Genomic DNA, 24,668 nt, shown 5'->3' with positions numbered 1-24,668 from the left:
GGGTCAGTATTAAGCCTTTTCTGCATTAAAACGCGGTTCGGTAGTTGTATGAAGGTATCTCCTCCATTCCCACCTTCTCAAGCAAGGTGGGAATTTGTCCGTAAAAAAAGTTTTAAAAATACAGTTTAAGGTCACCACTGGCAGAGGTAGTCGCTCTTCATGGACACACGTTCTTTTAGTATCATTGGTGAACTTGCAGCGTCGCCAGATACAGAGTATGGCTACAGGTGACTACCCTGGCACCCCTGAGGTACCAGGGAAGTCACCCTCTTGCAGCACGTCTCATAAAAGGAATCCGCAGCTTCGGTCCACATCGACCGCCCCTCGTCGGACTGCATTGGCTCCCGCTGCAAGCCTGTATCATCTTCAAATCCTGCAGCCAGCATCATCTACAGGGCTGTCACCCTGAAGCCACCCAAGGCACCTCACTGAGAAACTCAGCATCTCCGGAGGCCTGCGATCCACCAGAAGTAAAGAAATGTGCAGACTTGAACTCCGACAGTGCAGGAAGGAAAGAACCAGAAGACAGGCCTTTTTATGTCTACGCCCCGAGGCTCTGCAACCTCCTCTCCATCAACATCAGAATCGCCCCCTCACTTATACAGTTCCGGAAGGAGCTCAAGACCCTCCTCTTCAAGGAACGGCTCCTTCCTTACGCCTAGGTCCACACACCCTCCACCTCCCACCCTACCTGGGGCGGTATGATCTGCTCCCCCGTCTCCTCTCCTGATTGCTTGTAGATCCCTTGCTACCAAACTGCACATCCTCTCCTTCCCCTGTTAGCTCTCTGCTCCCTTGTTTCTCTGTTACCCTGACCTTGTTCTTCCCCCTACGGTTGTAAAGCTCTCTGCTGCTTCCTGAAGCTACGTCTGCACTCAATAAATCCCACAATAATTCTAATAACAATACCGGCTAGGCTTTCTTCATCTCGGGAGGATAGCTCAGGGGCAACGTGCTTGCCTGGGAAGCAAGAGACACAGAGCAACACAGGTTTGATCCCCGGGTCCGTGCTTAGAAACCTCTGGGTATTAAGTGCATTATAAATAACCTATCATATCATAACTTGCTACACTATTTTCTAACAGCTTATAGGCTTGGGCATTGTCAGTCTCCATCCCTTGGACCACCATGATCTTGTTTATTTATATAGCGCTTATACACAGGTGAAGTGCTTCAAAGCGCTTCAAGGCGGGAAAGGAACAAGGGAATACAGTAATCATTCGTAGACCTTTAAGATTCCGAATGATCTAAACTGTGAAACTAGCATACTAGGCCTGACAACATTTCTCCTAGCTTAAGTGCATGAAGTATTACAGTTGCAGCCAGCTCTGGAGGCGGGGTCTACAAGAGAAGGTGAGGGGTTGGAGGGATAAAGGACAGACATCTAACGGGTCCTAGCACATTTAGGTAAAGAATGTGTGCAGACAGAGTTGCAGGGAATGGGGTTGGGGGGAACAAAATGAGTCTGGTCCAGACAGGCCCTGGGTTAATCTTAATTCCTCAACCCTGGAATCTGAGTTCCTTTTCTCTCTAGCCTTCAGATTCCACCTCTAATGGTTGGCCCTTTTGGATTAGCCAATGCGGGATAGTTTTTAGAAACCCATTCTTCCAGCACCTCCATTGACTCACCTTTAGCAGCTGGTACTTGCTCTCCTTCCCTCCTGCTGCCTTTGCGCTTCTAACTTCCTGTTCCCTCCTTGCTAACTACTGAACCTCTATTCACCTGCTTTTTCCTCTCCCTTCTCCTGCTTGCCTTCACACCTTTCTGTACTCTCTCCCACACCTAACCCAAGATCATGGACCCGTTAGCACTTTGGCCATAGACCTATAACTGGGATGAAGGGTTCCAGCAAGGGACCTGTGAGGAGGTCTTGGCTTTGGTTTCCAGCTTGGTCCCCAAAAATGTTTCGGTCCTCAATCTTGGTGTGGCTAGTGATAGTGCAGGCTGCTGCTCCGAGGGCCAATGACAAAGCATCGGGTGCCATCTTGGAATTAGTTGGTCCTGTCATGCCGGTAGCCTGATTTCGCCATAGCTTTCCCCAGCCTTGGCACTCGTCTGTCTCCCTTATTGTATCTGACTGTTGCAATACCCACGGGCCTCTCCTGTGTTCCAGACTTCAGAGTGAGTGGTGGTCCTCAAGATCGGTGATAACAAACAGGGTATTCTTCTGACTCTTTGCCAGGCCTCGCGGGCCACTCTTGCACTCTCAGTTTTCCACTCTCAGTTATCAGAGCACCCAGGGTGTGCTACTACATACTGAACCTCCATACGCCTCAGATGGTGTCTCCTATAGGTTCATGTTGAGCGGCTGTGAGTGCCAGAGGGGCCCTGGTGGATCCTGGATCCCTGGTGGATCCTGCATCCACCACCTCAAGACTTAGAATCACCTAGTGTGTGGTTCCCCATGCATCCTCCTGGGTCTCTTCCCTCATCTCTCACCCCAAACACAGCACTCAGACATGCCATTACAGAAGGAGAAAATGCATATGCAAATCAGGCGTCAACCCACTCAAAAGATCAACACCAAAAGCAACCCCAGACATGTTTGGGCCTTATTGGTAGTCATCAATGAGGTGCAACGTGAGTCTCTGTGGACTCACGCAGGGCATACCCGACCCATATCGAGCACACGTATTCCACCCTCCCACTTGTTTCCTTCTTGAAAATCCCTCTGGTTGAGAACAGGTTTTTTGAGAATGAGACTTGGAGTTACATAGTTGTTCACCTGTGTGGAAGCATCCATACCCTTAGTCTTTATGCTCCTCCATTTAGAACAACTAACCCTGCGTCCCCAGAGCTTGAGCAGAGAGAATACCAGTCTGTCTGGCCAGGAAGCCTGGGAAGGCTTCACATGTGCCTTTGATTTCCCTACATTGTATCTCTGGAGCAATAAGTGGTACAGTCCACAAGGTGGTACCATTTCCTCGCCACGTGAAACTTAAAGGCATAGAAACATTTTCTTCCTCTGCCAGCAGGAGAGTTCGAAATTGCTGGGACCTGGAAGCTATTTAACTCCTCCTTCTACCCTAGTGGAGCCGGGTTAGCTAAAAACCAACAGTTAGCAGGAGCTACTCTTGGCTCCTCAGACCAACTGGATCCTTACAAACATGCTTACATGAAATTAACTCGAGTTAATGGCCAAAAGGTGTGCATCTCATGTGGAAGTTAGATTTGCGGCGGTCTGAGTACTCGCTCCTGGTTCCCCAGTGGTAGTTCTTGCCTTCTGGGTAATGCCTGACACCCAAGAGCTTATTTTAGCTTATTCTAATCAAATCCCAAATTGGATCCCCGCAGCAGTAGTGCACAAGCGTTAATGCAATGGGGTGTGGGAGAGCATTCTTCATACCCGACTAGGCCAATAAACAGCACTGTGATATCTTGCAAGGTTTTGCCTCCACTGGGTGGCGGTGCTCCGCCTCAAATAACAGAAATAATAGCATTTGGCAATAACAAAAACATATTTGAATACATGATTTGTGAGGTCTAGGGGCTTCACAAATCACCCAGCACAAGCATGCCAAAGGCTGTGTCAGTGATATATGGAGGGGTTGGTACCTTTTGCCGCTTGTAGACGTTGGCGAGAGGGGCCACCTCACAGGTCTTGTGGGCACCAAAGACCTTGCACATGGAGCAGGTGGGGGTCTCGCAGGTTAGGCAATAGATGTTGATCTTCTCGTCCTCGTGCTCCTCACACATGATCTGCTGCTCTGCCTTGGTGTGAATCGGCCTACAGGAGAAATACACAACAAACGATAGGGCTTCAATCCAGGCAACAGAAGACCCACATTCAATGCAAAAGCTTCAATCAAGTATCGGACAACTAACGCACACCAAGGCCGATTTAATCAGGGGAGCAGAAAGTCCACAGGCAACGACAGAGCTTCAATATGGGCCATGGTCTTCAAACTGTGGGGCTGAAGCCCTTCCATCCTCCGCCGCCTAGGGGAGCCCAAAGGCTGTCCAGTGTGGGTGCGAGGCTCTACAAAAAAGGGAGTGCTGTGACTGCTTTTAATAAGAAACATAAGTACTGATTGCATTTGTGGAACAATAATTTTACTCCAGGGGGTGCCCAGCTTGAATACGGGTTGAGTCCACTGAATTAGGGTAACAGCGCTTTCCATACCAACAAGCCTCAGTCAGTGTAACAGAAAACCCACATGAAACCAAAGAGCTGTGATGGGGGAAAAAGAAAACCCATGCCAGGCAAGAAAGCTTCAAATTTGATAACAGAAAACCCAGACCAAACAAGAGGTGTTCAATGAAGGCAACAGATGACTCACACCACAAAAGTGAGCTTCAACCAGGTAAAATAAACCCCTGGTCCAAACAAGAGAGCTTGTATTCATGGCAAAGGAAAACTTCACCAAACAAGAGAGCTTCACTCATATTAGTCACACCAAGCAAGACCACAATCAGAGGAACACACAGTAAAAGAAAACCCAGAGTTTCAACCAGGGGAGCATAAAACACACTTAACAAGGGACCGCAAAAAAGGTTTACTGTACACACGCCAAACAAGAGAGATTTGATCAAGGAAACAGAGAACAAACAGCAACTAAGAGAAATTCAATCTTGGTAACAGAAAACCGACAACAAACAAGATGGCTTCAATCGGGGCAACATAAAAACTCATAGAAAATGAGTGTTACAACCATAGCCATAGAACGTTCTCACATAATTTGTTTGCTTTTACCAGGACAACGTAACACACACCAAACAAGAGAGGTCCAATCAGAATTTTAGAGTTTTACCCTGCATAAGAAAAAAGAGCTCCCATCAGGAGAGAAGAAACCCCCTCTAAACAAGAGACCTCTAAGAAGGGTCCCCAAAAACAACAAACAAGAGTTTTTCAACCAAGGTACCAGAAAATCCCCCAAAACAATATATTAATTTAGGGTAACAAAAGGAAGGGAGCTTTAATCGGGGTAACAGAACCCTACAATCTTCTCTGCTTGGTGCAGGCTTTCTGCTGCCCTGATTGAAGCCTTGTGTTGAGTTTGTGTGATTTCTGTTGTCTGGCCCCTGCTGTGGGGATGACAGGCACCTCATTGTCAATAGGCCACTGTAGAGATTAAGAGTAGGGATGTTTCTAAATAGGTGAGCAACTGTTTAACTTTTGTGTCTTGTTATTGCAAATTCAGTTCCCAAGAAGTGAGATTTTTAAGACGGAAACAAGGGAGAAGTTGGAATCTAGATAATCCAACAAGGATTAAGGCAAACAGATGTCCAAATACTTCCTGTCTAAACTGTCCTAGTGCTTACCAAAAGTAAGATCGGCTTGCTAAGGACAGTACCTGCCCTGTAGATTAAATCAACTGGGACATGCCTTTAAATAAGCAAATACATTTGTACTAACACTGGAAACTGTGCTATGAATACAATAATGGATACCCACAGGAAGCAACGTGTCCGTTTTAATATACAGGACACCATCCGGCCAGTAATGAAGGCCTTGTATTCTTGCTGGTATAAGCATTCCATCCAACCAGCAGGAAATAGCCAGAAATTAAGTTTGTTATGGTTTTGGTACAAATGGTTGATTTCTTAGGGTGGAAGGTCTGATCAGATGGATTCTTGAGCAACAGGAGGTCAACTGTGGTCTGATGTTTGGTGGGAGTTCCAAAAGAATTAAGCAACCATCATAGTAGTGTTGGACCTCCTGTTGTGTGGGGTGAGTTTTCCTTCACTCTGATTGATGCTACCTAGCATGAGGTGTGTTTTCTATCACTCTGATTGAAGGTCTTGTGTGTGTTATCTATTACTCTGATTATGAGGTGTGTTTTCTATCACTCTGATTGAAGCTCTCTTGTATAGGGGGTGCATTCTATCACTCTGATTTAAGCTCTCTAGTATGAGGTGAGTTTTCTATCACTCTGATGGAAGCTCTTTCGTATGAGGTGTGTTTTCTAACTCTGATTGAAGCTCTCTTGTATGAGGTGTGCTTCTATCGATCTGATTGAAGTTCTCTTGTGTGAGGTGTGTTTTCTATCACTCTGATTGACATTCTTTTCTGTGGGTGTGTTATGTATCACTGTGATTATGAGGTGTTTTCTATGGTGGCAGTTCCAAAAGAATTGAGCAACCATCATAGTAGTGTTCGACCTCCTGTTGTGGAGTTTTCAGAAATGGATACGTTTTTCTGCTGCCCTGCTGCTCTTTTAACCTGATTGAAGGTCTCTTGTATGAGATGCGTTTCCTATGAATTTGATTGAAGCTCTCCTGTATGGGGTGTGTTTTCTATCACTCTGATGGAAGCTCTCCTGCATGGGGTGTGTTTTCCATCACTCTGATGGAAGCTCTCCTGTATGATGTGTGTTTTCTATCACCCTGTTTGAAGCTCCCTTGTATGAGGTGTGTTTCTATCACTCTGATTGAAGCTCTCTTGTATGAGGTGTGTTTTCTATCACTCTAATTGAAGTTCTCTTCTATGCGGTGTGTTATGTATCACTCTGATTATGAGGTGTGCTTTCTATCACTCTGATTGAAGCTCTTTTGTGGGGTGTGTGTTCTATCACTATGATTGAAGCTCGCTTGTATGAGGTGTGTTTTCTATCACTCCGATTGTAGCTCTCTTGTATGATGTGTGTTTTCTATCACTCTGATTGAAGGTCTTCAGTATGAGGTGTGTTGTCTATCACTCTGATTGAAGCTCTCTTGCATGAGTTGTGTTTTCTATCACTCTGACTGAAGCTCTCTTGCATGAGGTGTGTTTTCTATCACTCTGATTGAAGCTCTCTTGTATGAGTTGTGTTTTCCATCACTCTGATTGAAGTTCTCTTGTGTGAGGTTTGTTTTCGATCACTCTGATTGATGTTCTCTTCTGTGGGGTGTGTTATGTATCACTCTGATTATGAGGTGTTTTCTATCACTCTGATCGAAGCTCTCTTGTATGAGTTGTGTTTTCTATCACTCTGAAACTCTCATGTGTGTTATCTATTACTCTGATTATTAGGTGTGTATTCTATCACTCCGATTTAAGCTCTCTAGTATGAGTTGTGTCTTCTATCACTTTTATTGAAGCTCTCCTGTATGGGGTGAGTTTCCTTCACTCTGATTGATGCTACCTAGTATGAGGTGTGTTTTCTATCACTCTGATTGAAGGTCTTGTGTGTGTTATCTATTGCTCTGATTATGAGGTGTGTTTTCTATCACTCTGATTGAAGCTCTCTTGTATAGGGGGTGCATTTTATCACTCTGATTTAAGCTCTCTAGTATGAGGTGAGTTTTCTATCACTCTGATGGAAGCTCTTTCGTATGAGGTGTGTTTTCTATCACTCTGATTGAAGCTCTCTTGTATGAGGTGTGCTTCTATCAATCTGATTGAAGCTCGCTTGTATGAGGTGTGTTTTCTATCACTCTGATTGAAGTTATCTTGTGTGAGGTGTGTTTTCTATCACTCTGACATTCTCTTCTGTGGGGTGTGTTATGTATCACTCTGATTATGAGGTGTTTTCTATCACTCTCATCGAAGCTCTCTTGCATGAGTTGTGTTTCTATCACTCTGAAACACTCATGTGTGTTATCTATTACTCTGATTATTAGGTGTGTATTCTATCACTCTGATTTAAGCTCTCTAGTATGAGTTGTGTCTTCTATCACTTTGATTGAAGCTCTCTTGTATGAGGTGTGTTTTCTGTCACTCTGATTGAAGGTCTTCGTATGAGGTGATGAGGTGTGTTTTCTATCACTCTGATTGATGTTCTCTTCTGTGGGGTGTGTTATGTATCACTCTGATTATGAGGTGTTTTCTATCACTCTGAAACTCCCATGTGTGTTATCTATTACTCTGATTATTAGGTGTGTATTCTATCACTCTGATTTAAGCTCTCTAGTATGAGTTGTGTCTTCTATCACTTTGATTGAAGCTCTCTTGTATGAGGTGTGTTTTCTATCACTCTGATTGAAGGTCTTCAGTATGAGGTGTGTTTTCTATCACTCTGATTGAAGCTCTCTTGTATGAGGTGTCTTTTCTATCACTCTGATTGAAGTTCTCTTGTGTGAGGTGTGTTTTCTATCACTCTGATTGACGTTCTGTTCTGTGGGGTGTGTTATGTATCACTCTGATTATGAGGTGTTTTCTATCACTCTGATCGAAACTCTCTTGTATGAGTTGTGTTTTCTATCACTCTGAAACTCTCATGTGTGTTATCTATTACTCTGATTATTAGGTGTGTATTCTATCACTCTGATTTAAGCTCTCTAGTATAAGTTGTGTCTTCTATCACTTTGATTGAAGCTCTCCTGTATGGGGTGTGTTTTCCTTCACTCTGATTGATGCTACCTAGTATGAGGTGTGTTTTCTATCACTCTGATTGAAGGTCTCGTGTGTGTTATCTATTACTCTGATTATGAGGTGTGTTTTCTATCACTCTGATCTCTGATTGAAGCTTTCTTGTATAGGGGGTGTATTCTATCACTCTGATTTAAGCTCTCTAGTATGAGGTGAGTTTTCTATCACTCTAATGGAAGCTCTTTCGTATGAGGTGTGTTTTCTATCACTCTGATTGAAGCTCTCTTGTATGAGGTGTGCTTCTATCAATCTGATTGAAGCTCTCTTCTATGGGGTGTTTTATCTATCACTCTGATTATGAGGTGTGTTTTTTATCACTCTGACTGAAGCTCTCTTATATAGGGTGTGTTTTCTATGACTCTGGTGTAAGCACTCTAGTGTTTGGTGTGTTTTCTGTCACCCTGTTTGAAGCTCTTTTGTTTGAGGTGTGTTTTCCATCACTCTGATTGAAGCTCTCTAATATGATGTCTGTTTTCTATCACTCTGGTGGACACTTTTTTAGTATGAGATGTGTTTTCTATCACTCTGATTGAAGTTCTTTTGTATGGGGTGTTTTTTCTATCACTCAGATTTACGCTCTCTAGTATGAGATATGTTTTCTATCACTCTGATTGAAGCTCTCTTGTATGAGTTGTGTTTTTTCTATCACTCCGATTGAGGCTCTTTTGTATGGGATATATATTCTATCACTCTGATTGAAGCTCCTTAGTATGAGGTGTGTTTTATATCACTCGGATTGAAGCTCTCTTGTATGAGGTATGTTTTTTATCACTCTGATTGAAGCTCCCTAGTGTTTGGTGTGATATCTGTCCCTCTGTTTGAAACTCTCTTGTATGAGGTGTGTTTACTATCACTCTGATTGAAGCGCTCTTGTATAAGATGTGTTTTCTAGCACTCTGATTGAAGCTCTCTTGTACATTCTATCACTCTGATTTAAGCTCTCTAGTATGAGGTGTGTTTTCTATCACTCTGATGGAAGCTCTCTTGTATGAACGGTGTTGTCTATCACTCTGATTGAAGCTCCCTAGTATTTGGTGTGTTTTATGTTACTCTGATTGAAACTCTTTCGTATGAGGTGTATTTTCTATCACTCTGATTGAAACTCTCTAGTATGAGGTGTGTTTTCTATCATTCAGAATGAAGCTTACTTGGATGAGGTATATTTACTATAACTCTGATTGAAGATCCATATTATTTGATGTGTTTTCTGTCAATCCGATTGAAGTTCTCTTGTTTGAGGTGTGTTTACTATCACTCCGATTGAAGCTCTCTTGTCTGACATGTGTGTTCTATCACTCTGATTGAAGCTCCCTAGTATGAGGTGTATTTTCTATTAAGGCAATTGAAGCTGTTTTGTTTGATGTGTGCTTTCTCTTATCCTAATTAACGCTCTCATGTTTGCTGTAAGCCATCCTTTTCCCCGTCTCTATTCTAGTTTACTGTGGGTTTTATGTTGTGCTTATTAAAGCGTGCTTGTTCTGTGTGCACTTTCTGATACTCTGGTTGATGCAGGTTTGCTGCTGCCCTGATTGAAGGTCTGTTGTTTTTCTGGTGTATCTCACCCTACTTGAGGCGGTTCTGCCTTTCACCCTGTCAGTTATTCCTGAATCAAATATTATTAAGAACTTAAACCTCCCTTCCTGTGCCCAGCACCAGGGCCTGTCTTAAATTACAAAGGAATACGTGGGCAATCTGGCCCTCCCAATCAAACACTATGAATGTATGAGTTAGGCTTCATCTCTGGCATCATTAAGAACACATCGGTCCCCCCTCTGTTAAAGGCCTTCTAGGGATTCTAGCATCTGTGCCAAGATCAGGAGCATTGTGGACATGCCTTCCTTCTTAAAATCCTGGACAAAATAGCTACGGAATTGACTTTATTTGTAGAGAAGCAGAGAGCCATGGGAGATGTGCACTATGACCTTTGCCTAAATAGTGGAACAGAATCCACCTCCTTTAAGGTTAGGGACAATATATGACACTGCTGGATTGCAATGGAGTTCGACTGCTGATACTGCAGGACCAGTCCGCTGTTTTCAACAAAATAGAATCTTCATCTATATTGTGGTCACCACCATTGAAGTGTTTTGGGTCTGGGTTATAAGGACACTGTGAGGGGCCCGAGTAAGGACACTCTGACATCGGGTTGTTTGCTTCACAATATGCTTTTATTTAAACTATAAAAGGGATGGGAAAAAAGCCTCACTAGCCCCACCTCTTTGAGGGGTTTCCCTGCCTCAACAAAACCAACTAACGAGACAGTCCCTGTCAGAATGTCCACATGAATGTTCACCGTCCTGTATCAAAACCCTAATCGAGCCGTCACACTCTATATGCGTCTACAATAGGGTAAAATAATATATACTTGACTGTTTTCTTACTGCCTACTGGTATTGCTTAGCATACCGCTATAACAGGTAACTCCTAAATTCAATGTATTTCCGTATTTGCCAAGGGAACAATCCTCTTCCCTGGTCTTACTCCCCAGGTCTTTATAATGCCAGGGGGAAAATCCCCTTCCCTGGTCTTACTCCCCAACTCTTTATAATGCCAGGGGGACAATCCTCTTTCCTGGTCTTACTCCCTGACTCTTTATAATGCCAGCGGGACAATCCCCTTCCCTGGTCCTACTCCCCAGGTTTTTATAATGCCAGGGGGACAATCCCCTTACCTGGTCTTACTCCCCGACTCTTTATAATGCCAGGGGGACAATCCCCTTCCCTGGTCTTACTCCCCGGGTCTTTATAATGCCAGGGGGACAATCCCCTTCCCTGGTCTTACTCCCCGGGTCTTTATAATGCCAGGGGGACAATCCTCTTCCCTGGTCTTACTCCCCAGGTCTTTATAATGCCAGGGGGACAATCCCCTTCCCTGGTCTTACTCCCCGATTCTTTATAATGCCAGGGAGACAAGCCTCTTCCCTGGTCTTACTCCTTGACTCTTTATAATGCCATGGGGACAATCCCTTTTCCCTGGTCTTTCCTTCCCTGCTTCAACACTGTCTATTCGTTTCCCATTGATGTCTATACCAGTTACTTTGTCGGACCCCAGTATGAACCTGTTTCACTGTTCTGGTTCTTCACTGGATATACTTGCCCCACAGCCCTGTTGTACATGAACAATTGTTTATGTAGTTTTGTACTAGGTTATGGTAGCCTTTTCTTTGTGTTATTCAAATTCCCCATACTAGGTCTGGTCCCCTGGATTGAGGCAGAGCAGGGCCCTTGAACCGGTTCTTGGTTCGGTATATTTTCTGGGGTAAAGTGGGTCTGTTCACTGGGTTGAAAATTAATCCCACATCTAAGGCAAGTACCATCATCCCCCTCTTACCTCAAAAGTGCTCTCTCTTGCCAGCTGCCTCTGTATTCAGTCCCCTGTGCTCTGTCATATTCCTCCTTTGTTCGCTGCCGACACCAGCTGGAGAAGTTCCTGTTCTCCGGGCTTCTCCCAAACTCATGGGGGATCCGTGGGTTGTCGGTTGGCTGACAGTGGTGAGGCGTCTTATTCTCGTGTTTGCCTTCCTTCCCTTGCGGTCGGAGTGAGCGCTTGTTTAAGGCAATTGTTGCCAGTGGCACCGCGTTTGTTACCTTGCAGTCGGCCCGCAATGCCGCTGTTAGTTCTCTCGTTGAACGCTCTCTTCATTCGCACCCCAGCGCTTTGTCTCTCTGACCAGTAGTGTACTGGGTCATCCAGGTCGTACCTGGTTAACACTGCTCCTGTGGCAACCCATGCAGTATTGGCCTTTGGCGATCTGCTTCCTCCGTAAGTCTGTGAAAGCAATGCATTTGACAACCCGCCTCTAGGTTCCCAAATGGCTCGGAGCAACCCAATAGTCCTGCTGTGTCCCACCAACCAGCAGCGGCACCACTCTCCACAGCCATGGTTTCAACCGATTCTCGAACTGCGGGAAGTGGTGACCCGTCGGTTTCGGGAATGATTTAAAGGTCTTCACTCCAGGGTGCTATGCTTTCCTTCTTGCTCTCTTCTTCCTTGTCTCCAGTAATGCCCACAGGTCTACCTTTTGTTCTCGCTGGTCACCGTCTTCTTCCTCCCAGTCACTGTTGCTATCACTCCGATTGCTTCCACTACCACTCCTACCACAACCTCTACTGTTACTGCTACAACCAAAACCATTTGCGTTTTGTCCTTCTCTTTTATGAATGGGAACTGTATTAGACATAAAGAAGGGACTAGAATGGTGTGTATAGTTCTGCTCCTCCTTTTGTGGCTTCCTCGTCTCAGTACAAGATTTTCCTAGTGCTGATGTTTCTTTACTGGGGAATAAAAGAGAAAAAGGGAGGACACCTCTAGGTTTATCCCAACACCCTGGCATATTTTGTAGACACAAGCATTCGCAGTTGCAATGCTCACATATATGTTGGGCACCATCATGGACGTGCTTTTCAAATTGTGGGTATCATCATGAAAGTGTTTTTGAAGGGATTGGGTTTAGACGGTCATTCAGGTATATATAATATGGCCACAGACCCTCATGAAACAAAATGTCCTTTACTGTGGCTGGGCTCACATATATAGATCCGCACCATCATGTAAAGGTTTGGGGGCATTAAAGGGCTATCCTGGAATATACTGTGTGCATAAACCATCAAGACAATGGGCCTCATTACAAGTTAGCCGGTCCGGAATCTGTTGTTTCCGTGAAGGCGGTGAAACCGTTTCCGCGACTGCAAGCATGCAGTAATAAGGTGTTGTCGGTCGTGCACACCAGACCATTGCGGAAATGGTGTCACCGTTGTAACGCAAACACCCACGGAGACGGATGCACCGTGCAACATGGCAGCGGTACATCCATATCCGCCCCCGCGGTCCCGGATACAGAAATACTGGTCCCGGAACACTGTGATCGCGAAAACCGGAAAGAGAGCGGCGGCCATTACTTAAACCACAATCCACTGCCATCCTCAGCAACCACTGGGCCTACACCTACTGTGACTTGATCCAGAGAAGCAAGAAGATGACATCCTGCATACCAGCCACACGGCAGCGCAAACCCCGCTTCAGCGAGGCTGAACTAACAGTGCTGTTTGAGCACATTGTTGATAATGCGCCACTGCTCTTCAGCGCCAATCAAAAGCGCAGCACCCCGCAGCGGCGCAAGGAGATTTGGGCAGCCGCTGCACAGAGTGCACAGCAGTCGGCGTGACAGCGCACACTGTCAAAGACTGCCACAAGCGCTGGGACAATCTGCGAGTACGCAACCTCATGGCAGTACACCGGCAGCACAGCACCAGCACAGGAGGAGGACCTGCTTCACCCCTGACGCTGTAGACCTGGGAGGAGAGGTGCAGCAGTATCATGCACCATGAGGGGATCGGGGGAATTGGCGGAGCAGAAGTCGGAGCCGGCACACCTGCCAAGGCTGGTAAGTACACAGAGTGCAAAGCCATCAGTGTGAATGATAGAATCCCCCCCCAGCCAGGGCTTAGAGGCACGCAACACATCCACCAATGACCCACAACCCCCCACCACCCAGTCAGGGCCTATAGGCACACAACACATCCACCAATGACCCACAACCCCCCCCCCCCAAGTCAGGGCCTAGAGGCGCACAACACATCCACCAATGACCCACAACCCCCCCACCACCCAGTCAGGGCCTATAGGCACACAACACATCCACCAATGACCCACAAGCCCCCCAGTCAGGGCTTAGAGGCACACAACACATCCACCAATGACCCACAACCTCCCCACCCCCAGTCAGGGCCTAGAGGCACACAACACATCCACCAATGACCCACAACCCCCCCGGTCAGGACCTAGAGGCACACAACACATCGACCAATGACCACACCACACGCAGCATGGCCAACTACGTGCAACTGTGTGAAAGCCGTGATACACAGACCTGAGTGCATCACCCATCAAATGTGTGTACATGCAAGTGGACCGAGTATGAGGAGTGCGTTGCATGTGATAACCCCATTCACATCCTGCTACACAACTAACAGCATGCTCTACATTCCCCCACAGGCACATCATCCGACAGTGACTCTGCAAAATGTCCAACGACAAGGGTGACTGCACGTGGCCGTCGTACACAGACAGCCTGGGATGCCACTGCCTCCACCTCTGTCATGCCGACGGTGGCTATGGACACCTCCATCCCTGCTGCACCCGAAGTGCAGCACATGGCAACCGAGGACACACCTGCTGCCACTTCTGTCGCACCCATCAGTGGGGGACCAACTCAAAGCAACAATGACGCTGCCAGCGTCGACAGTGCGTGGGGGAACAGGGCGTGGATGCACCTGACAATGTGGATGATGGGAGCAACATCACTCCCGAACAGATACCCATATTCAGCCCCATGGGACCCCACAGTCCATTCTGCTCCTCCACACCTTCACTCATGGCACTCAGCGCCCGCCTCCTGCGCATTGAGGAGCACCAAGCAAGCCTAACGCAGCTTGTGGAGCAACAACTACAGCAGGCGAGGCTGCAACGAGAGGAAGCCAGACTACAACGCGAGGAGGCTAGACTCCAACGGGAGAGCAGTGCCAACTCAGTACACTGGCTTTCATGTGCAACCGAGCGATTTGCAACAACCAACATGGTCCTTTCACGGAGTGTCAGGGAGAGCAATGATGTAATGTCAAATATCGCTGAGGCAATGCTTGTTGCCCAACAGGCTTTCCTGGGTCATGTGCCACCTGCAAACCCGGCAGTGCCATCTGCCAACAGCATACATAGGGTGTCCGGTTTTCGAGAACCAGAAAAATCCGATTTCACCTCCTCCCCCCCTCCCCCTCTATTATGATGTTCCTCGGGGGACTCCGATAAACTTTGGGTTTTATAACTTTAATATTTGCAAAGTGTAGCAAGTGCGGGATTAGAGCCCCTATTGTTCCTGCTTTGTCTTGTTTCCAAGACCGCAGCGTTGCCAATCTGCACAGCTCTGCTTCAGAATTGTCTTTTGGAAGTGACATTGCTGAAGTGTCAAATGATGATCCCCCATTGCCACCTTCTGGCAGAAGGTGGAATTGACTGCCTAGTTGAAATATGGACACGACAAGCGAAACAAAACATCTTTGTTTTTCTGTTCCGTTTTGACTACTAGCCAATGAATTAAAAGAAACGCACATCCAGGTAACAATATCTAGTGAGGGGAAGAGGGATTTTTCACATACCAGTGTGCCATGCTCTGCACTGCTTCAGATGTGAGTTCTGGCAAATGAAAGTGTAAAGGAAAGAACACAAATTCGGATCTACAGGGTACATTCAGATCCAGGCAGGCTCGGGCCAGTGGGCTTCAGGTCGCCAGGACGCGGGCAGGTGTGTGCAGAGTGAATTATTGCTGCTTGTCAGGCTGGCACCCAGTAAGCATGCCCTGAGCACCTACTAATATTCCATAAAACAGTCATTGGCATAATACAGCCCACTAAATACCCCACAAGACAAAACATTGCAGAATTAACCATGTCTATGCCATCGAAACACAAAATACGGCTGCCCGGCCCTGCCTTCTAGCAAAACCCTGCTGTTCCCCCTGAACCTTGACCATTTCTAGATGTGACGCTGTGGAATTATGACCCCCTCCACCCCCCCACTGAATCAGCAGTAACACATTGTGAACAAATAGAGGCTGACAGTGTCATAACTCAGCAGGACCAGCCATTCCCTATCATCTACACAAAGCTTAGACAACAATGTTCGTTTCTGTAAAATAAATACATCACAAAACAGGTCAGTGTTAACGCTCCGCTGAGTGGAGGAAATGAGTGCCACGGAGGAATGGATCGGGTATGTTATCTCAAATGAACACTAAATAGGGTAGTTAAAAGCAAAGGGCGGGGGGCAGTAAGGTGTTTGCATATTGAAATCTCCTGCAGTCAGAAAACGCCTCCACGCCAACCTCCAGTTTAAACAAGAAACAAGTGTTCAATTCACTTAAAAATAACTTCAATGCACGTCCAGTTAATCTTAAAAGGTAATCTTGCAAAAGGTTATAACATCTTGCGGTGAGAAGTATTACCCTACCTAAGCACGTAATTAAACAATAAAATAAAATTATCCGTGGAAACACACCCCCAGAAGTAAAAAAAAACCCCATAAAACAGGAAACCCTAAGCATACAGCAACAGCTGTTCAGTGGCCAGTTATCCCCAGAGCAGGTCTTCACGGCTGTCAGGACCATTCAGAAAGGACATGTACGGGCACAAGCGTGGACGGAAATAGAAATGCATTGTTGAACTGTCGTCCAGACAGTTGTGATGGGGTCATGGTTGGTGCGTGGGTACGCTGGGGAGGTGTGGGTGGTCCTTAGTGGGGTAAGTCAATTGGGGCCTGGTTGGTGGGTGGATACGTTGGGGATGTGTGGGTGGTCCTTAGTGGGGTAAGTCAGTTGAGGCCTGGTTGGTGGGTGGGTATGTTGGGGATGTGTGGGTGGTCCTTAGTGGGGTAAGTCAGTTGAGGCCTGGTTGGTGGGTGGGTACGTTGGGGAGGAGTGGGTGCTCTTTAGTGGGGTAAGTCAGTTGGGGCCTGGTTGGTGAGTGGGTATGTTGGGGATGTGTGGGTGGTCCTTAGTGGGGTAAGTCAGTTGAGGCCTGGTTGGTGAGTGGGTATGTTGGGGATGTGTGGGTGGTCCTTAGTGGGGTAAGTCAGTTGAGGCCTGGTTGGTGAGTGGGTACGTTGGGGAGGTGTGGGTGGTCCTTAGTGGGGTAAGTCAGTTGAGGGCTGGTTGGTGGGTGGGTACGTTGGAAAGGTGGGGGGAGGTGCGTGTGTACTTGATTCCTATCCAATTCCTGTCACCCCTGTTTACTTGTAAATACACTGTTGTGAAAAAGCAAATGACAAGTGGTCAATCTTGATTTCTTGTGTCTACAAACGATTTAATGTAGAACGACCAAATGAAGTGCTGAATCTGCATGAGAAGTGTATCAAAAAAAATGTGTGGATGAGTGCTGCACATGCATGTTGTCCATCAATGGCACCCCGGCCTGGCATTGCACTCATCCCATCATCGTCATCATCATCATCATGCTCATCATCCTCGATGTCCGGAGGCAGTGGCAAGTTCCTGCGTATGCACAGATTGTGCAGCATCGCACATGCTATTACTATTTTCCCTGTCTTCACCGGGCTGTACTGCAGTGAGCCACCTGATCGGCTCAGGGAGCGGAACCTGGCCTTCAGTAGTTCAAAGGCACGCTCTATCATGACAGATGTGCGTATGTGTGCCCTGTTGTAGGCCTCCTCATGCTTGTCCCTTGGCTTTCGTATGGGCGTCATCCGGCATGGCGTGACTGCATATCAAGCATCACCTGCATGGGAGTGTAAGCAAGGGCACATGTTAGTGTTTGTGGTATTACTGTCTGAATTAGATGCAGTACAATGGTGCCCCGTTTGGTAATCCGTTGTGTGATTGATCTGTAGAGCACACTTGGATCACATTACCATGCAGGGGTCTGTGATGCTTGCATTTGTGGATTTATATTGGGCAACGACATGTTGCGCACATGCCAATGCCATGGGTTCAGATGTGGTGGGTGACTATGGCAATGTAATGTTATGGGCAGTCCTGTATCAGGCAGACAGAGGTCACTGTACAGATGTGAGCAATGCACACTGCACGGGGAGCGCACATCATGTGCATGGACGAGACACAGGTACATTGGGTGGGGGAGGGACTCAACTCCTCATGTCAAGATTGCATGTAGTGCCACCCCATGGCTAGGGTGTGCATGGAGGTAGGCAGGGCATGTACGTGCGCGCTGTGGCAATTTAAAATTCTACGCGTTGAACTGTGTGGAATCTGGTGCTTATCCATTATATTGAGCAGGGGTCATGCATTGGCAGTTGTGCAGACACCAATGCCTGGGACACTGTGGCCCTCCCTTCCCCCCCCAATACACAGGGGTCATGTATTGTTAGTTGTACTCACCCCAATGCCTGGGACACTGTGGTCCTCCCTCCCCCACCAATACACAGGGGTCATGCATTGTCAGTTGTACTCACCCCAATGCCTGGGACACTGTGGTCCTCCCTCCCCCCCAATACACAGGGATCATGCATTGTCAGTTGTACTCACCCCAATGCCTGGGACACTGTGGTCCTCCCTTCCCCCCAAATACACAGGGGTCATGCATTGTCAGTTGTACTCACCCCAATGCCTAGGACACTGTGGACCTTCGCTACCCCCCGCCCCCCCAATACACAGGGGTCATGCATTGGCAGTTGTACTCACACCAATGCCAGGAACACTGTGGCCCTTCGCTACCCCCCGCCCCCCAATACACAGGGGTCATGCATTGGCAGTTGTACTCACACCAATGCCAGGGACACTGTGGCCCTTCACTACACCCCACCACCAATACACAGGGGTCATGCATTGTCAGTTGTACTCACCCAATAGCCATGTGTTTTGTACCACATAGCGTTCCATGTAGCATGGCAATGTAGAATTCCGCAAGACCATGGAGTCATGGGTAGACCCCGGGAAACGTGCACAGCAATGGGTGATCACTTGTCCGGCATCGCAGACCATCTGGACATTCAGTGAGTGGAATTGCTTCCGATTGCGGTATACCGCCTCAATTGCTTGTCCAACTGTCAACTCCATGTGCGTGCAGTCTATTGCATCTAAGCAATTGGGCATGCCTGCAATGGCATGGAAGGCCAACTTGGTGGCAATGACCTGGGCAGGGGCACGGGTAGGGAAATGTACTCTGACGCATTGCGCAGCAGCGCATCCAGTACCTGGACCAGTGTTCTGGAAAAACAGGGTCGTGACAGCCCATGCAGCTCCCCAACAGTGTGCTGATATGTCCCGGTTCTGAGGAAATGCAGTACCGAGACTACGTTCAGCAGAGGGGGTTGCAGTCCGGATGCCAATGCGGCTGCTGATGTCCTCTTCAATCAGGGTGACAATGGATATGATTGAGGCCCGGTCAAGCCTGTATAGGCCAGGATTTGACCTGGGGTCAGGTTCCAGGGTGAGGCCCTGTTGCAGGGTATTGCTGGCTGCCTGCGGGGTGGTGCCTGCTGCACGTTTATGTTTGGGATGGGCATGGTGTTCAAGTTTTGCCTCTTGCGCCTGCGCCTGTGCCTCCTCCTCCTCTGCCCCACTGCTGCCACGATGTGCACTGCTGCTTGTAGGTTCCCTGGCCCAAATGTTGCTACAACAGCTGACAGCATGGTTGTGCTGGAAGGTGGCCTGGGTGTGGTTCTGGCCCTTTTGTAGGCTCCCAGTGGCTTATGAGGTGCATCTGGCCTCATTTTTCACACCTGGTGCCTGATTCAGCCCACCTGCCACTGTTTAACGCCATGTCCGTGGTGCCGGTGATACCGCCGCGATGTTCACTGTGTTTCTGCCACTTTTGTGGCGGATTTCTGTGTTTGTGCCACTCGTAAAGTGCACGGTGTTGCGCATTGCCGGTGACTGGGGGTGGGCCGGTGAGTCGATGTGCTGTTTCAGCACACAGAGCTACCGGGTGCGTTGACACCGCAAGGGCCGCTTTGCAGTGATGGTGTTTCCGGGAACGCGGGTCGGAATGAGCCGGTCCGGTAAATGGTGCTGGTACGGTTTTACTGGCAACGTTAAATCTGGACCGGCCTGCTTGGAATGAGGCCCAATGTGTTTTATGGAAGATATGCTTGCATGTATTGTGGGCACCACCATGTATATGCTTTACAGTGTACAAATTGCATATATTTTGGGAGCAGCATAATGAATGATCTTTACAGTGGCAATGTTGGCATATACTCTGGTGTAGCATCATGAACGACCTTTACAGTGGCAATGTTGGCATATGTTGTGGGCACACCATCATGAAACAAGTAATCTGGCATCTATGGTGGCAAAACATTTTTATCTAATGCTAATTCTGATTATATTTATGTTCTGGCAATTCTGATTGAATCACAGAAGCAATGGTGAGTTTAAATAATCATCTCCTGGTACAGTGTTTGAAACAGTTGTGGTTTCTACTGGCATGTGTATGTATGCATTTATGGAATTTAGAAAGCATGTACCTAGGTGGTTAGCAACTGATTGCTGCACACCCAGCCGGTTACAGGTAAGGGTGTGGTAGTAGGGGGTTCAGCTGGGATGTAGGATAGAGGAGTATGGGAGGGTCAAATTCAGCCTGAGTGATGCAATCCGCGATTGACAGGATGTTCTTTGAAGAGAAGGGTCTTTGGGTTCTTCCTGAAATGTAGACTGGAAGGGAGCAGTCTTATCTTTAGTCTTCGCTTGTTCCAGCGGCAGGGTGTGTCACAGGAAAAGGCCTGTTTCCTGATTTTCCCTCTTACCGTTCTTTGTTTCCAGCCTGGGGATGTTGTCTGGGGGTGTGCTGGCCTCCAAAGATGCAGAGCTTCTGTACCATGTAGGGCAATAGTTTGGTGTGATTGCTCTGTAGGTGAATCAGGCTGTCTTGTACGTTGTGCATGATTGAAATGTTAGCCAATGCAGCTTCTTGATCATGGGGGTGATGCAGTTGAATTTTACAGCGGGGACATCTGCTAGTAGAGCATTGCCAGCATCTGGGGGGGGGGGGGTAGGCTTGGACAACTGTTCTGAAACTCAGGCAGAGATGAAAGGCTTGACTTTGCAGAGGAGTGCAAGCTGGTAACATGCTGGTTGCATCTGCTTGACGATATTATGAATGAGAGATCATAGCCAATGATAAAGCCGAGAGATTTTATACTGGGTAATAGGTGTTGGATATGATTGGTGGGAGAGGCATACTATCAGGTGATGTGGCAAAAATATATTTGTATGTACTGTGCAGTTCAACCATGGTTTGCATCAAACCTGTAACAATTCACTCTCAGTGCTGCCAGGTGAAGTGTGTTCATTATAGATGGATGCAAGGCTGCATGGGTTCCTGTTAGTGCTCCATCTTGTGACGTTCATCTTGTGCTTGTGACTTAAGTCCAACTGGCGCCAAACAAGTGGCATCCAGATCTCTGCAGCAGACGCTCACGCTATCACAGTATAATATCGTTTTGCAGCGTTAACGCGAATGATGCAGCTCGGGCGCATCTGCGATGTAACCACCGCTGTGCCCCCAATGTGCATCAGAGGGTGGGGATCGAAGGCAGAGACGAGGGCGGGAGGCAGCGAGAGGGCATGCATTCTGCACTAACATTCCAGGGCACTGCCATCCTACAGAAGGCGTCACTTTACCAAAGCAAAAGGGAACTTTGAGAAATGAGGGTGTCCCAATGGTGCATTGTCATGCTTCCATTCGCCCCCAGCCCCACCTTGCCAGGCCTTGCCCACCGTACCTGAAAGGAGACGTGGGACACAGGTCTGCACTCACCGGGCTCCCGGCACGCACTGCCCAGCCTGGGTACGCCCACTTTATATAACTGCGCATGCACGACGGCTAACGTTACCGTCACGCTCACGTGACACCATCACATTCCTCCTTTTCCATAACAAAATTTAAACATGGTTATAAGGCACAACTGTTGCCATGTGACAGACATGCATGTAACAACACATGAACACATAGCTGGCCCAACGTGGGCAATACAGGAAAAACGGCGACTGACTTCAAGTTTGGCCCATGATGTAGTGCTTGAACTTACAGGACAGTGACGGCCCTCTCTGCGGGGGGTACCGCCCCTCGACCACTGTCTCTCTCTCTCTCTGCAGACCACCTGGTGCCAGTTCTGGATCCCTCTTGGGCTTCTCCTTGTTGGTCTCTCCGCTTCTCTCCCACCCTTCCTTCCGAATGAAGCTGGAGTTCCTTGTCATTGCCCCTCTCTGATCAGCAGCTGTCACCATGGACCCTTTTACTTGGGTCACTCCCATGGCAGTGGGCTCATAATTGAGGGACAATTTTCCTTCCAGATGACCGTTCCTCAACTGGACAGTGTCCCCCACCACAATGACCGGTGGTTTGAGCCGATGCCGAATGTTCACTCCCTCGTTGTGTGCTAATCGTTCCTCTGATGTCCTTTGGTTGTCGATGATGCCTGGCGATTGTCCCTCTGCCTCCGGAATGAGCCCTTGTGGGTACCTGTTGAAAGGAGCTTCAGCCGGGGACACTCCCGTGGACTGATCGGAGGTGGTTCGGTATTCCCTGACAAACTGATACAGGGTTCTTTTCAGTTCTCGTCCCTGCCCCTGGGCTACCCTGAACACTTTGTTGATCGTTCGCATGAAGCTCTCAGCTTCTCCGTTCGCCCTTGGCCATCCGGGTGTCACCTTTCCGATGCGTGATACTGCAGTCCGCCATGAACTCTGCAAAGCTCCTTCCCTGAAATGGCGGTCCGTTGTCCGAGCAAATGACTCATGGGAACCCATGGGTGGCGAACACGTTTTCCATCACTTGGATGATCTCTTTACAGGATGTTGACTCTACCAGCTCAACCTCCAGGTATCTTGAACACTGGTCGATCATGACAAGAAAGTACATTCCTCTCCCTATCGACCCGAAGTCTACATGTAAGGTGTCCCAGGGGTTGTCACTCCTCTCCATGGACTCTATGCATGGCTCCCAGTTTACTGGGGCGGCTGCCTGGCACCAGACACACTTGCCAATGAACGTGTCCACCCTTGCCTCGATGCCAGGGTACCACACTTTCGGGCGTAGTCTCGGCTTTGTCTTTGCTGTGCCCTGGTGACCACAGTGTGCCAGTTCCACCACTCTCTCCACCAGAGCCCTCAGAACCAGTATTTGACGGCCGCGTTGTAGCAGTTCCTCTACGGTCACAGAGAGTTCATGTTGGACACGCCACAGCTGTTCCAGTTCTCGTTGAGTCTCCCAGCTTCTGCTAGTTGTACTGGATATTATCAACCTCCACTCGCCATTGACAATAGCCTCCCGAATCATTCAGAAGCATTTGTCTTCCCTCGAGGCCACCGCCACCTCCTCTAGGGTCAGTGCTACAGGCTTTGCTGTTCCTACCTACACCCAGATATGCGCGTCACCGTCCACTGTTGTTGTCACTTCCTGATCACTACCACTCCTGGGATGTCGCAAAAGGTAGCCTGCTGGATTGTGGGTGCACGGCCTGTATTGTAACCTGACTCATTATTCCATGAGAGCTAACATCCACAGCTCTATCCTGGGAGGTGGTTTGGAGGAGGAACCCGCCAGAATAGGGATCAATGGCTTGTGATTGGTGATCATGGTGACAGGCTTGCCAAGGATATAGAAGCGGAAGTGCCAGCAACACCACAACACCGCCAGCGCCTCCCCTTCAATCTGCGAGTACCTTTGTTCCGTGACGGTGAGGGCCATGCTCGCATAAGCGATGGGTTTTATTTGCCCCTGGGCATCAGGCTGGAGGAGTACTGACCCTAGTCCGACCGGACTGGCATTCACAATGATTTCGGACTCCTTTCCTGGATCAAAGAATGCCATTGTTTCTTTGCCTGGCAATGCTTTCTTAATGGTGTCAAAGGCATTCTATGTCTCTTCCAACCACGCTCAGGCGGTGTCTTTCCTGGTTCATCCTGGTTAATGTCCGGAGAGGTTCTGAGAACGTTGCCAAATTCAGAATAAATCTCCCGCAATAGGTCACCATTCCGAGGACACTCCTAGCCTCTTGGATGTCCCTGACCTTTTGTGGATCCAAGGTGATCCCTTTTGCATGAAACACAAAGCCAAAGAACTCGATGCTGTCTTTGAGGAATTCACATTTGTCACAGTGCAGCGTCAAACCTAGACTCCTAATCCTCTCTACCGTCCTCTCCAAATAAGTCATGTGTTCTGTTTCTGACATGGCATAAACTAAAACGTCATCGCTCAAGTTTATAACACCATCGAAGCCAGCCATGGCACCACTGATGACACTTTGGAAGACTTTGCCTGCCGAAGAGACCCCAAAGCTCAATCGCTTATGCTGATACAGCCCATGGTGAGTTGTAAAAGTCGTAATATAGCGTGAGTCCAGTTGTAGTCCTAACTGGTTGTAACTGGATCACAGGTCAAGCTTGGAGAACACTTTTGCCTCTTGTAGTTCCCGCACCACATCATCCAGAGTGGGTGTGATATGTCTTTCCTGCTTGATGGTGATGGATGAGTCCCAACAAATGAAAATATCTTGGTGCATGCCATCGCCAACACTGGAGGCCCTGAGAGTGCGTCATAATGGTGGGTCGCTAGTACATACACAGATGCACCCGTGTCTATAAGCACCGGAGTCAATGTCCCGCACACTGCTACCGTTCTTTTCTTTTTGACAAAGTCAATGCTCAAAATAAAGAAAACCTCCTCTTCCTCATCCTCTTCTTTGGCTATTTCCATACCCTACATTTCCTGCTCCACCACGGCCACTTGCCTTTGTCGCTGAGGCAGGTCGTTGGTCATCCTGCTCGGCCCCCTGGGAATGGCGACTTGGGCGGCCACCCGCCACATCCTCACAAGGTGCCCTGCTGCCAACGCGTTCTTCCCTTTG

General features: G+C 47.9%; 1 protein-coding gene across 2 annotated transcripts in view; it reads right to left on the bottom strand.

Annotated features, from left to right (window-relative positions):
* TRIM54 (tripartite motif containing 54) overlaps positions 1 to 24,668 on the bottom strand; it is a 374,309-nt gene that overhangs the window by 170,313 nt on the left and 179,328 nt on the right. For both annotated transcript variants that reach the window (XM_069605492.1, XM_069605494.1), the window contains exon 3: positions 3,557 to 3,728. In XM_069605492.1, coding sequence (XP_069461593.1) covers positions 3,557 to 3,728 — 172 coding nt within the window. The remainder of the gene's footprint in view (positions 1 to 3,556; positions 3,729 to 24,668) is intronic.

Source organism: Ambystoma mexicanum, chromosome 4p (assembly GCF_040938575.1).
Source record: "Ambystoma mexicanum isolate Mex_15411 chromosome 4p, UKY_AmexF1_1, whole genome shotgun sequence".
Lineage (NCBI taxonomy): Eukaryota > Metazoa > Chordata > Amphibia > Caudata > Ambystomatidae > Ambystoma > Ambystoma mexicanum.
This window is presented reverse-complemented; position numbering and strand designations above follow the sequence as displayed.